The 14,456-nt window shown below is 33.4% G+C and overlaps 2 protein-coding genes across 2 annotated transcripts in view; one reads left to right on the top strand and one right to left on the bottom strand.

Annotated features, from left to right (window-relative positions):
• LOC138705022 (putative malate dehydrogenase 1B) overlaps positions 1–2,192 on the top strand; it is a 47,982-nt gene extending 45,790 nt beyond the window's left edge. The window contains exon 4 of the mRNA XM_069833565.1: positions 105–2,192. Coding sequence (XP_069689666.1) covers positions 105–577 — 473 coding nt within the window. The 3' untranslated portion in view covers positions 578–2,192. The remainder of the gene's footprint in view (positions 1–104) is intronic.
• Positions 2,193–4,433: 2,241 nt separating this feature from the next.
• The window catches only part of LOC138705023 (corticotropin-releasing factor-binding protein), a 706,376-nt gene continuing 696,353 nt past the window's right edge, over positions 4,434–14,456 (bottom strand). Inside the window, exon 8 of the mRNA XM_069833566.1 lies at positions 4,434–6,972. The gene's annotated coding sequence lies outside the window, so the exon portion shown is untranslated. The remainder of the gene's footprint in view (positions 6,973–14,456) is intronic.

The following is a 14,456-nucleotide window of genomic DNA, read 5'->3' as shown; positions in this document are numbered from 1 at the left end:
AACATGAGTTATTGGTGAATTAATAAATAAATTTATTTATTTTTTTCTGTGATGTAGTAATCTGATAGTGTAGTTAAACATCAGAGTTTTGCGTTGTGTTTCAGGTACTTTTGGACTTCCTCGCGGCCTATATTTCTCACAACCAGTCACGTTGGTGGATGGGTTCTGGAAACCTTTCAGCGATTTTCCACTGCCTCTTGATCCGCATTGTAGACTTGTCGACTTGGCGGTCATGCCAATGCACATATTGAAACAATTTGGCTTAGGAAATAGATGTAAAGGAATGTGGTTGATGTCAGAGGCTCGGAGGAAGGATATGAGGGAACAGAAAGAGAAACAGCATGTTGAGAACTTGAGAAGAATGCGTACACAGCTGGAAGAATCTTGGAAAATTATGATGAGGAACGTTATGATGGAGCAAGGAACTATGGCTCGGAACACGGCAGACAAGGTAGAGGAACTGAGGGAGGTCTTGCGAGAAGAAGAACAGAGACTGAAGAGGGAAAACATAATAAAGATTAAGATAGCAAGGAAACTAGGAGAAAAGGCGCTTTCAGTATTAGAGAAAGAGGAATGAAGAAGATAACGAGGAGCAGGAAACAAATGCATGAGTAGGAGGGGAAGTAGGTATAATCTTTAAGAGAAAGAAGAAGAAAACGAACTTAAGTTGCAAGCTGACAATTGAAAGAAAAATTAAATGGTATGTGAAAGATTGGAAGGAAGGATAAAGAATAGATGGAAGTACGTTTGAAATAATAAACAAAAGATTGGATGAATGTGAGGTTGAAACAATGTGTGTCTGAATGGATGAATGATTGGATGGATGGATGGTGGATGAATCGGTTGAATAGAAGAAAAGGTGAATGGGCGTATGTATTGGTGATTTAAAATTGAAAGGTTTAAATTAAAGTTGAGAAGAATAGCAAGAATGAGAGGTGGAGGAACAGAAAATTGAAAAGATAAATGAAAATTTCGAAGAAAATATGCCAAACTCAACGGGTGAAATTTTTTATAGGAGAATAAAATATTATTTTAGAACGAAAGAAAGTAAGTAAAGATAAATGTAATGAATGATTAGACAGTAGAAAAAAAAGAAGGATGGATTAAAATATTAGGAAAAAATGACAAATATTTGGGAGTTTGGATGGCTGGAAGAAAAGACAGAAGGAAAGAGCTGTGGTACGGTTTGTGAAAGGAGAAATGGGACAATAGGGAATTGTAGATATAGAAAGATAGGTGGGAAAGCAGGTATATATGAGGGTTTAGGTATAGATGGAAAGATGAATGAGCATTGTAATAATAGGTGGGCTAGTATAAGAATGCATATTTGTCAACTTTTAAATTCATTAAAACGAATATATTATGTTAACTGGTTTCTTATTCTGAAGTTTTTTCCTCTCATTACCACTTGAAAGGTATTTTATAACGTTACTTTTTCTGTCATATTGCTAAAGGTTTTACATATACGTTAAAGAAACCAGAATGAATGAAGGGACATGCTGAAGGTTGCATAAGCACTTACGTTCTCTTCCGGGGCGATCCTCTGGCACAAATCACAGCAGTCACTGCTATATTGGTATGAATCTCTTCCGCATATGCTGGGAAATTGTTGTAAGGGAGAACTGAGAGTCAAAAGACATAACACCATACGCGCGATGCTGACCAATGCTCTTCGAGCTAAGGACTAGAGGTTCACGAGGAGATCCACTGCCTTTCTGATAATAATGTTAGGAGGCATGGAACTGACATTATTGCAATTAATCGATCAAAAGCCTAAGCTGAAATTATCGATTCTACTATTCAGTTCGAAATATCTGATGGAGATACCAGTTAAAGTTGACAAGAAAAAAATAACATAATATACGAACCCAAAATGTCATAATTTTTAGATAGGTTTAATCTAAATTTTATCAAAGTGGCTGGTCTCTTCTTGATTCACGTGGTACCATTGTTAAATTTTTTGCTGACTGAAAGAGAGCTTATACATTAGAAAAGTGTTTACAGAACAACGCTGTAATATGTATGACAAAGCACTCAGTTGCTCTATAGAGAAATAATTTATATGGTATATTCAGGAATCTTTGGCGAAACTTGAGAGGAGAAATATATTGTAATATATGTTTCATAATTTGTATTTATCGAAATCAATCTTCGTGAATTGTTCTATGTTTCATACTCTTACAGGAATTCAAAAACTGAGTTATTATCTCATATTTCAAGTCCGATTTGGACAGATTAAATAAATGAATAAATACAATTCTGCGTAAATTAGTTTTATGGAAAATGAATTGTGGTTCAGCACTAAGTAGCGTTATAGGACTTTCCCGACCACTTTTACTTCTCTTACTATCTTTCACAACATTATCACATGTTTGTCTGCTCACCCGGCGTTGGTTCGGGCTTGGATTCGATTCCCATTTCGGCAGATAGTCTATAACGTGACTGGGGTTTTCCCAGAGTTTTCTTAATCGTAAGGCGAATGTCAGGTGATCAACGGCGAATCCCCGCCAAATACGTTCTCGCTATCACTAATTCCGTCAACGCTAAATAGTGTAATATTTGGTGCAGCGTCGTTAAATAACAAAAAAATATATTCTTGAGCCAATCTTCTCCATTTTTGACATAACGTTACGTACCGTAAAATGGGGTAACTTTGCACCATTTTCTAGTTACAAATTTGTTCTGTATGTAGTCTTTCAATGTCTAATTTTGAGATGGGCATTTATTTTATACGTTCTAGGGGCATGTAGGAATGTATTTAGCCAGTCATATCTTCGAAAATAAATGTTATTTGAAATTTATAATCTGCCAAAAATTGGTGCACAGTTATCCATAGTTGGGGGTTACTTTGCACCGCCAGAGTTTTAAGAGGGGTGGTGCAAAGTTTGCCACTGCTGGTGTTACATTGCACCATACACGTGTTAAAAATGAAATATACTCTATCAGGAACAGAAAAAATGGAAACACAGATTCAAAAACTGCTATAAATAGTAACACGGACAAAACATTTTTGAAAAAACTACACAAAATTTCAATATAAGTGGTCACATTCTTCTAAAATGTTATTTCAAAAATGTTTTCAGTTCTTTCGAATGACAAGTCGAGGCAACAGCACGTGAATAACTGTAAAAAAAGTATACGTATTATTTTGTCTAAAGTTCTGGGATGGAATATAAGCAAGCCCTTTCTTGATAATTTTTCTTGGGTGGATTTAGTCTCCCAATTACATCCTCCCATTGATATTCCATAATATCGTCCCTTTCAGGTCATTTGCATTTGTACCCCTCTCAGAATTTTCCTTTGGCATGTCCACACCTGTGGAGTAACGGTCAGCGCGTCTGGCCGCGAAATCAGGTGGTCCGAGTTCGAATCCCGGTCGGGGCAAGTTGCCTGGTTGAGGTTTTTTCCGGGGTTTTCCCTCAACCCAATACAAGCAAATGCTGGGTAACTCTCGGTGCTGGACCCGGACTCATTTCACCGGCATTATCACCTTCATTTCATTCAGACGCTAAATAACCTGAGATGTTGATACAGCGTCGTAAAGTAACCAAATAAAATTAAAAATCCTTTGGCATATTTGCAGATTGTTAACAAGTTTGGTAGTGAGAGCCATGTATGAGTTTAATATGCAATAAAAAGAAAAACAAATCAAGTAATTTAGCTGTAATACAAAGTGTGAATTATAGTAAGCGTTTTAAAACTTCTTGGAAGGTCCTCAAATGAAAATAATGCAATTCAAATTTAAAAAATCTCCTTTGTGTTATTATGCAAAGTAACCCCAATTTAGCCTCATATTCATCTTGATTAGAAAATTATTCTGTGACACCATTTGCCGACAAAACAGTTGCACAAACGGAACTAGAAAGTCTAAATGCATGAATAAGGAACAGATACACGTATAATATTTTGAGATTGTGCACACCATCTGTGATGTAAGATAATTAATTTGATCTATACTTCAATCAAATTACGCGCACGTTCTGTTTTTACGGTTTAGAAATGCCATAAACAAATTCTGTTACCACGAACAGTGGAAAAATACTCTACACATATACCATCTATTGGTGGAAGTGAGAAACAGATAAATTTTGTTCACGTAAACACCCCTAGACCTATATAAAAAGCTATTCATAGATGGTGCAAAGTTACCCTGTAGGTGCAAAGTTACCCCATGTTACGGTATTAAGTAAGCATATGGCGCAACTTCCATAACTTAGTGTCGGCACGACTTCAGACCTCCATGTAAGACAACAGAGAAAGCTACATTACATTTTTTAAGCTACACTCTATCTTAGACATAAAAATGCTGATCTATTACGATTATAAGGTTGTGATTTGAAGGAAGCCTGTTTACAATGTAGGCACTGATACGAAAACAGAGTATAACGTGTTGCTTGGATAATAATCTCCATTTTAAATGATGCTAAATGAAATTGTGTTTTATACATTTTTTTTTATTTTCACAGACAATAACATCCATTTCAAAAACATACATCCCTATTGTGAGTGCATTATGCATTCTTTTACATTATTATTTGCATCACAAAGATCAGGACCTCATGTTTTTGAAACAGATTGGACATTACAGAATTGTTTCTGTTTATCCAACATTGGAGGGAGGCTTCTTAAAATAGACGTTCTTTATTCTAATAAGAGCACAACAAATATGAAAGATGAGCTATGATACAATGGTAATATAAATAATGAAATGTAAAAATATCTATACCGCTGTCTCTGAAACATTGAACGTTTATATTCTTCACACTTTATCGAATTTTTGCTAAAATTGTCTTAAGTGAATCGTGAAATTTTCCTTCTTTCTGTTCAATTAATTAAATCCTAAACACAGATTTAAGCCAATGAACGTCAATATAAATTCCAAATCTTAATATGCTTCATTTACCCAACAATGAACATTTAATTACAACACGTAAGATATCCTACATCAGACCTTTCACCATCTTGGCAACTTAATTTTTATGTTCTTAAATTAATAAAATTAATAAGCAATTCGATTAAGCATTTTCGATGTAGTAGAGTGTAATGTGTGATATTACATAAGGTTTTAGATTTTCACTGTGGTTGTGTTCAGAAGTAGGTTTTTTTGGGTATTCCATTGGTTCTGGAATCCAAAACAGAACATACACATTTTTCTAGGAGAAATTTAAACTTGAGAAGTATAGCGCATTGACATTTGTCTCAGGTTTGAAGTATTTATTCTAGAAATAATTTTGGCTTTCTGTACACACAAAGACCCAATAATACTATAATTATATGACATTCAAGGTTTCAAACAGTTTTCTTCACAGAATCTAGTACTAAATTTAAGTTAAATAAGTAAAGTAATTTTAATTAGTCCTGTAATTCACTAACAACATAACTATGTCATTCTATTATTCATATGAAAGATAGACCTATTATTTATCGTAATATTAAATGAATTTTGGTATGAGTGTCAATGAAAGTAGATTGTATCTATCACTCATATTAATAATTTTGTTTAAAAAAGCAAAGATTGAAGTTATTCAACATTCTTGCCGTGTTAAAAATCGTCTCAAACAATAGGTGGTAGTTATACAAATAAAAAGAAAGCATTATTTTATTATAGCTATGTAGAAGTAATATTTTTCTTTCTTGCTCGTAAACTTACTAAGATGCGGCAAATACGTTGTTCACTTCCTCAGTTATTTATGAAGGTAAAAACAATACCCAGTAGACGCAAGTATCTGCTTCATATTGTGAAACTAGAATTGTGACAACCAAATAAGTTGGCAATATTCAAATTGATATGGAAACTGTGTGTTTTACAAAATCAATATGAATGTTATTTGCAAGAATTCTTGAGGAATGGAAATAAACTTCGAATTTACTGTTACCTACACTTGTTAAGAATGAAATAAGGGACAAAAGAAATATTAAACTAATTGCAAGTGGATAGAACGTATTTAAACAAAGTATTTGAATGATGGTTTCACGTATTAGGAGCAGTAATATAATCGACATTTCATGGATTGGAAGAATTTCCTGTTATGACTTCACTTTGCTCTTTGGCAGGAAAGACCAATGTCTCTTTTTTCTCTGGGCTTATTTTAGAAAGCCTGCTACAGAGTTCTTTCATTCTGTGCAAGTGATTTGTTGAGTTTTTGTACTATATTTCATTATTTATAATTACTCTCACATTTATTTATTTCTTAGTTTTTACACTTCTTAATTTTCGGTTTCTATGCATTGAATGTTTGCAATGTACAATTCATCAGAGAAGAATTTAGTGTTGCTATAGCCACAAGTTTGCACAGCTTTACCCTCTTCTTTACTATTATTCTGTTTTAATTTCGGACTCAAAATTTCATTAGGTTGGAATACTAAACCGGTAATATCTTTCTTCTAGGTTTTTAGTATACTTAATATTCAACATGTAGGACAAGTGTTTTCCGCCAATGTTCTTTTGTCTTACATGTATTCACCACAATAGAGAAGTTTCATTTTACACTCCCTTCCAAGCAACTCGTACTCGGCGACCATACTAGGTAGGTCTACCATCCATCGGTCCAGAAGATCTGAAGTTCAACAAAGGCAGTTGTGAACTGTCATTAACTCACTTTCGTGATCTAATTTTCAGAGCAGTCAATTTTACAGGATGTGTTACATATAATACAAGCAGCAAACACCCATTGCATACCGCCAGACTTAATATACATACATATATATATATATATATATATATATATATATATATTTTTATTCCTTCAATAGCTTAAGAGACATCGGTACAGTAAGGATGGAAGAGTGGAAACTAATATTAAAAAATATAGCAAAAAAATAGTAGAACACAACAATGATATAAAAAATGGAAACTAAAAATACTGGAAAATGTATTATGATGCAGCTAGTAGGACAGATGCGACAAGTGCTGCTCCTGGTGGCGGGCGGTGGAACACAACGACGACACGTAGATTGTCGGCCTTACATGACCTGTAAATATAAGAGAAACATATTAAAAAAATATATTTAGTGACCATTCTTAAATATAAAGGCTTTATGAAGAAGTAAGCTATACAGAACCATGTTGAACGGTTGTTATCCAGAGTCTGATATATTTGAGATTTTTCCATTAATGTTAATGGGATTCTACGGCATTTGAAATTAACTCTACCTTTTTCTTTAGATGGGCACAAAAGTGTGACGGGAAGGGTATCCTAGTGTCTGGTATCTGTACAAACGGCTAAATGACATGAATATCAAGTTACAGCTACTCCGAAATTTCGTGAATTTATATATTTATCACCAACAGTGGGAGAGTCCAATCTACACCAATTCTGAATTAGATGATATTTATTTAATTTAAATTATTATAGAAAATGTTCAAAATCGTCATTATAATAAATACATCTTGATTACACAACTTTTAACACTGTATCACTTTGGAATATGTATTATATGACTTTTTTGTTTTAATTTTATCGTACCTGGTAGACATGTTTCGACCATTTATGGGTCATACTCTGAACTGCTCGTTGTTGTTCTTGGCGCCTCTTGTTTTGTTTCCTGTGAGGCTGTGTTCGTGTGGTGTAATGTAGAGTCAAAGTGTGTGTGTGTGTTCTGAAATTGAGTTGTGTGTTGAGAATTTCATTGGGGTGTGTTTTTGTGTGTCTGTATATTTCATATTGTTCTAGTGTGTTTAGTTTATGGTTTTTGGTTGAATGTGTAGTATTTCCATGTTTGCGTTGATGTCTCTGTAGGTGTGGTTAGCATTTGTGATATGTTCTGCTTATGTGGAGGTGTTTTGTAATTTTGTTATGGCTGTGATGTGTTCTTTGTAACGCGTTTGAAATGATGTGCCTGTCTGTTCTATGTAGACGTTGTTGCAGGTGTTAATTTGAGTTTGTACACGCCTATGTGGTTGTATTTGTTTGTTTGTGTGTTGAGATGTCTTTGTAGAGTGTTCTTTGTTCTGTATGCGATGTGTAATTTAATTTCTTGAATGAGGTTGCAATTTTGCAATACATCACACTAACATACGAAAACAAAAACACACACAAAATTGCAACAGACATGGAAATACTACACATTCAACCAAAAAGCCAGAAACTAAACACACTAGAATAATATGAAATATACAGACAGACAAAAACACACCCCAATGAAATTCTCAACACACAACTCAATTTCAGAACACACACACTCTTTGACTCTACATTACACCACACGAACATACCCTCACAGGAAAGAAAACAAGAGGCGCCAAGACCAACAACGAGCAGTTCTGAGGATGACACATAAAAGGTTGAAACATGTAAACCAGGTACGATAAAATTTAACACAAGAAAGTCATATAATACATATTCCAAAGTTATAATAAATTATAATTATAATTTTATTCAACGTTCCTTTTAAACTGCAGCAGCTATATAGAGAAGATAACCAAGATGATAGTTTGTAACAACATAGCAATTGACAAAACATAATATTATAGAGTGCGGGTCACTTAATGACTCACCTTTGATAATATTTTAACTGTTATTGTGATAAACAATATGACAAATAGAAATTAAATTATATCGAAGGTAACATATATTAATTAATTAATTTATTTATTTAATCTTTCAGGATTAGGGCTATAAGGCCTTCTCTTCCATCCTACCAGATAGCACATAAAAATAGAAAAAATACAAACAGTAACAAAAATAGTACGAATTATATTAAAGTCCAATAGGGGATCAACAGGGTCAAAGAACACTATAGAGCACTTATTAAGCTAAAAAAATAAATAGAAGTAGTAGCAATGATGTTATTGATGATGGTGATGATGATAATAGTAATAATAAATACATTATATATTAAGGATAAAAAGTGACAAAAACATAGTTACAATATAATAGGCCTATGTTACGGGTTAAACCGAAATTGCGCAAACTGACAGGTGTTTAACAAGTAATTCCATGAACTAGAATATGATTCTTTAAATTAAATTTGAATTTTAATATTGTCCGACAGGATTGACATAATCAGGGAGAGAATTCTAGAGTTGTGTAATAGATGTGCTGAAATATGATGAGTAGAAGGATGTTCTGTGCGGAGGAATAAAGGGAAGGTACATGTTCCGGGTTCGAGGTAGTGAAAGGTAAACCAAACGAGATGCTAGGTGAGAGGGTGTGGAGGTGTTGATGTTGCTGTCTAGCTTTAGTCAATTGTCCGAAGACAGGTCTGAACCTCACAAGTGATGCCAACAAGGCACTACTTATGATGAAACTAGGCCAGGAGAAAATGGGGTAGGTTGGCCAGTTCTTTTCTCCCTCCATTGCAAACATTTTATTTATTTATTTATTTATTTAAGTATACTGGCGAAGTTAAGACCGTGGGGCTTTCTCTTACACTCCACCATCATTAACTTCAGTCGTAGTTAAGATGCCAAATAAAAAAAAATACCTATAAGAATTGTAATTACTTTCACAAAGGAACTGTAATGAGAATGTATATGGAATTATCTTCTCAAACTGTGCAACATTTCAAGTAAATTTTAATGCTATAATAGCATTAAAATTTACTTGAAATGTTGCATTCAGAAAAAATGTCGTGTAGTTGGAAGAAGTAGTTGATCTTTCTTCTTGGGTAAATTCCTATTTTATCACGTGAAATTAAAACAAAGCAATATCGTGAACACAACTTGCTACACCACTTGAATGATCACTATCCACCTAAGGTCGCGAGCCACTAAGTTTTCCAATAACATACCTTACAAGTTTCAATTTGTCAACCTTACAATTAACATATATAAATTGTATAGCCTATTCATCTATCTTCCGTGGGGATATTTATGTGCTCAGTTTGAGAAGAGATTTCGACATGAGGTCATATATATTTCTCTTGCAAGACATATTAACACTGTGCACACCAAGCACACATACGGCCTAGACTATGACATTAAATGGCTAGACTTTGCCCTACACCAAAAGTTATCAACAGTAATCTCACTAGAGGTTTTGATTTATCTAGAGAAAATCAAAACTCGAGTGGGATTTAATTGACTATTACACGATTAGAAGAAAGTATATAAAGATTAGAAGTAACGAAGTACACCAATACAATAAAATATTAATTGACTTACGAAAATACAACTGTCTTCAAATGTATTATTGTACCATCTCAACATTACAAATATTACGTTAGATGCATGCCAGATGGCAATGGTGTGTTATGATTGTGTGATGTTATCAGATGTGCCAAGTATGGAATCTTCATTGAACTCTGTACACGGTTACTAGTTAAGAAGGCTTTGTTGATTCAATTTCATTTTTATTAAAACAGTTGCATTCCACTTCAATTATCCGGATCCCAGTAATCAACGTCACTTTACAGATGATTTTCAATAAATCTTAGTATTAAACAATCTCTGATATGTGACTATCCATAATATCATATAGCAGAAGCTATAACATAACCTAAATAATATAAACAAGTGTTAGAAAAGTTTTAATTAGGGATGATGAAATAAACAAGAAAAGTTTTAATTAACGATAATGACATAAAAATAAACATGAATAATTTTAAAAGAAACAATTACTGAAAGTACAATTTTCAAATTTGAATGTTTAGTATTTTATATTAGACGTGTGCTTAAAAGAAGTGGAACTCGTTGATGTACATGGTTTATTCCTCAACTTGTTCAGGATTTCCGAATGGTGCTCTTCATTTATTTGTAAATAGGATTTCAGGGAAGATGCATAGGTACGACCAGTGATCTTTATTAATTCTTGTTCTTGAATGCCAATGCTAATCATATTTGAAACTGCTGTGCATCGACTGGAGTGATTTGTAATTTTTTTTTTTTTGACGTCCAGACCAGCGCAGTTTTAAATGTTGGCAAACAAAGAAACAAATGCTAGGGACGCGATAAAATTAAACAAATGCTGGGGAGCGATAAAATTGTGCGATAAGCAGCCATGATTGGTTGAAATACGTCATTTCGTACCGTTTTATTGTTCAAAAGTAGTATGACGTAGTAAAAGTGTAATAGTCAAAATAATTGTATTCTTGTAGCAAACATTCCACGTATGTCGAAATTGCTCTGTCCTCCCCTAAAACCACGAACAACTATTAGAACACGAAAATTTTGAGTTCATACGTGATTTTGGTTGACAAGGTGACGATGACGTAGCTCAGCTTCTCGGAAGTTCTTGCTTAAACCCAAATTCACGTGACTGATTCTCAACGCAATGTGCGATTTCGTTGTTATCTTTTTATGGGAAGTTTCCAAAGGATTCTCTGAATTGTTACCATCCACTGTTTCGTAGAAATGGCCATATGGAACTACAGATGTCTTATTTTCAAGTTTTATGGGAGAAAATTTCTTTATGTTTTTATTTTTTTAATATACGAGACTAAGTTTAAAGATTAATATTCATTTAAAAACTTTTAATCCCACAACCTTTCCCAACTTTTCCTGGGTGGCCGCAGGGGCGTACCGTATGTTCTGGGCGTGTTTGGTGTGCGGCGCACATTCAATATAAATGCGTACTTTAATTACATTAATTCTTTTAGTCTAAACATTTCAAAACCCTCGTGTGCAAGTCGTTGTGTAAGTCGCTCACCTTACACTAAGGCCGAGAAACTGGAGCAAATAAAAACAGTGAAAGTTATAGACTCTAGTAAGCGGCAGTCGAAAGCGCAGTATTAGTTCTGTCACGTGATCACAGGGGGATTCATTCATTTGACTGCAATGCGGTAGCTCTTTGAGATTACACATGAAGAAATCCAATGTTCCAAGTATTGAAAAAAAAAAAAACTTATTGAAATGAAATAGCTCCAAAAATCTCGTCAATCAACCAAATGATTGTTCAATAGATTTTCTTAATTATTATGAAAGTAATTGCTTTAAATAATCGATAAGAGAACAAATATTTCTTCTACTAGAAATGGGAAGTTCCCTTAGTCGTTTTACTGAAAATATTTAGATATGAACAAGTATGTAGATTACTATAAGGTATAGTATATATTTAGATGCATATTTGTCTCCGAATCTTATCAGATGTCAGACTTCTTCAAATATAAAAAATCTATAAGTTCGGTGCACACTCAGTTGTTTCATGAATTGTATCAGGATTAGTCACTATTTTGAGAATCATTACTTTAAAATTGATGGGATAAAAATTATTAATATCCTGTCCATCTATAAAATGAGACTTACAAATACTTTTAGCTCATTACTGTATATATTTCGATTGTAAATATTTAGGTGTAGCCTATACTTGTCGAATATTCTTAAGAAAAACAAAGCAGATGAAAGATTTTTTATCTTAAAGAGAAACAAAGATAAATGGAATTAATTAATTTCACCTTGAAGAGGAAGAAGAACGAAAATAAGAAACATTGAACAGATTGTGATGGAAATATGTGATTTGCGCCGTATAAAAATCCCTTCAGGTACGATATTTTCAGCGAAATTAATGTTCAGTATTGGCCCAAAGTTGACGCTGCATAACCCAATTGTTGAAAAGTGTCGTTTGATAAGACAATGACTAAATACCACGGATATTTGTCATATATAGGCTATTATTGTTGTGCAGTGATGAATTATCGTATGTCAAGAGAAGAAATTTTGATGATCATGTGTGAATACATACAGAGTGAACCATGCTATTAATTTCAGGAGATTATTCTTTGAGATATTAAAAAAAAAATTAATGCAGTTTTGCTCGTTTTTTCTTCCTTTTCGAGTCAATTCTTTTATATGAAACATTTTATAGTGTGCTTTGGGAAAATCATTAAATGAATTCCCAATATGCTCAGTCAATTTAAGAGGGCAGTGTAATGTGATATTAACGATTCAAAGAATTTTAGTTTTTTATTATTTGTGCAGAAATTTTATTCGAACAAATGTAACTTTTCGTTCTGGAAAGGAATTATAAAATGCTACAATTGTTGGGATCAAATTTCTGCAGATTTATATAAAAAAACTGAAATTATTTCTATCATTTTTTATCATAATACACTACCTACTCTCTTAAGTTGACTGACCATATTGGGAAATATATCAATGGTCTTCCCAAAACACACTAAGATATGTTTCATATAAAACAATTTGTAAGTCGGAAAGGAAAGAAAAGAGAACAAAACTGTATGAAACTTTTTTGTTTGAAATATGTCAAAGAATAATACTTGAAATTAATGATATTACTCACAGTTCATTCTGTGTACTAGAACTTCATTATTATATCAGGTGCTTATGGTAATTTTATTGCAATTTGAATGTGTAATCTATGTGCTTGGCTTAAGGGGTTATGAATATCTGATATAGGTCTATATTGGCGCTTACATAAGCAGTTCAAACTGTGCTATTCTAGAGATGCGCGGTTCTAGTTGCAGAGGGAGATTGTATGTCTTCAAACCACAAGGATGTTCTGTATCAAGACCGTTCAACCGACAGCCAGTCAGGCTGGTCCAGGTGATATGAGCAAAGTGGTGTTTAATTGTGAGTGTTCAACACTTCATAATTAGGTAATATTACATTTTAATCAATGCTGTGTGTGACAGAAAACGTTACTGCAAGGGAACTGCTAGAGAAATTATTTTCTTTGCATCCACTTCACAAAAATTTAGAAACAGAAAAGAAAAGGTTGACTTGTTTCACCCTCACTCAATTTAGAAACACATCACAAAAGCCAAAACCAGCAATATACGTGGCATTTTTCCACTTCCCAATATGATAAGTTGTAGTGATTGACAGCATGTGAAACATCAAGCGTATTGTTCTGTTAGCAATGTGTGTTTTGTTTCCAACCACGTACCAGTGTTGAGCAAATCCATTCTAAGTCACATTCATGTAAATTATTTTCTATGCCTAGAACTTTTCGGAAAACAGTGAGATGATCTATTTACTTGACTACCATTGTAGAAGTGGCATGAAAAGCATACCGAACTGGCCAGAAGAAAGAATGGAAAAGTATTAGAACGGAGAGTTAAAGCACTTATTTATCTATTCAAGGTCATGATAAGGCATCAGGTTTTTTGAAAAGAGGACATTTCTTTGTATTCCTTAATGCGCAAAAAAAAAAAAAAAGCATGAACCAATTTTAGAGAGCTATCTAAATTTGTTGACAATTATTTTAGTAACTTTCGCAACCACAGATAATGATAACATGATATTATAGAAGCTGATTCTGACGTCAAAGCCAAAATAAAATATGAAATTCGATTACAGTTATTCCGATAATACATTATGAAACATCTGATATTCTATGTGCATCACAAATACCAACAGTTCTGAACTATGTACATGAATATAAAATATGTGAAAGATCTTTCAGATTGTAGATATAGCTGTTAGTTCTGTTAGGACTTCTGGTGGATTATTTTCTCGTGTATAATAGGCTGTGTGATTAATTATTTTGAAATTACAGATTTACAAACCTGAAACGCAACCTATATTGTGAGAAGTGGTCATATGAGTGGCTAACAAA

The sequence above is a fragment of the Periplaneta americana genome, chromosome 8 (genome assembly GCF_040183065.1).
Source record: "Periplaneta americana isolate PAMFEO1 chromosome 8, P.americana_PAMFEO1_priV1, whole genome shotgun sequence".
Classification (NCBI taxonomy): Eukaryota; Metazoa; Arthropoda; class Insecta; order Blattodea; family Blattidae; genus Periplaneta; species Periplaneta americana.
The sequence above is the reverse complement of the archived record's forward strand: the minus strand, read 5'-3'. Positions and strand labels throughout refer to the sequence as shown.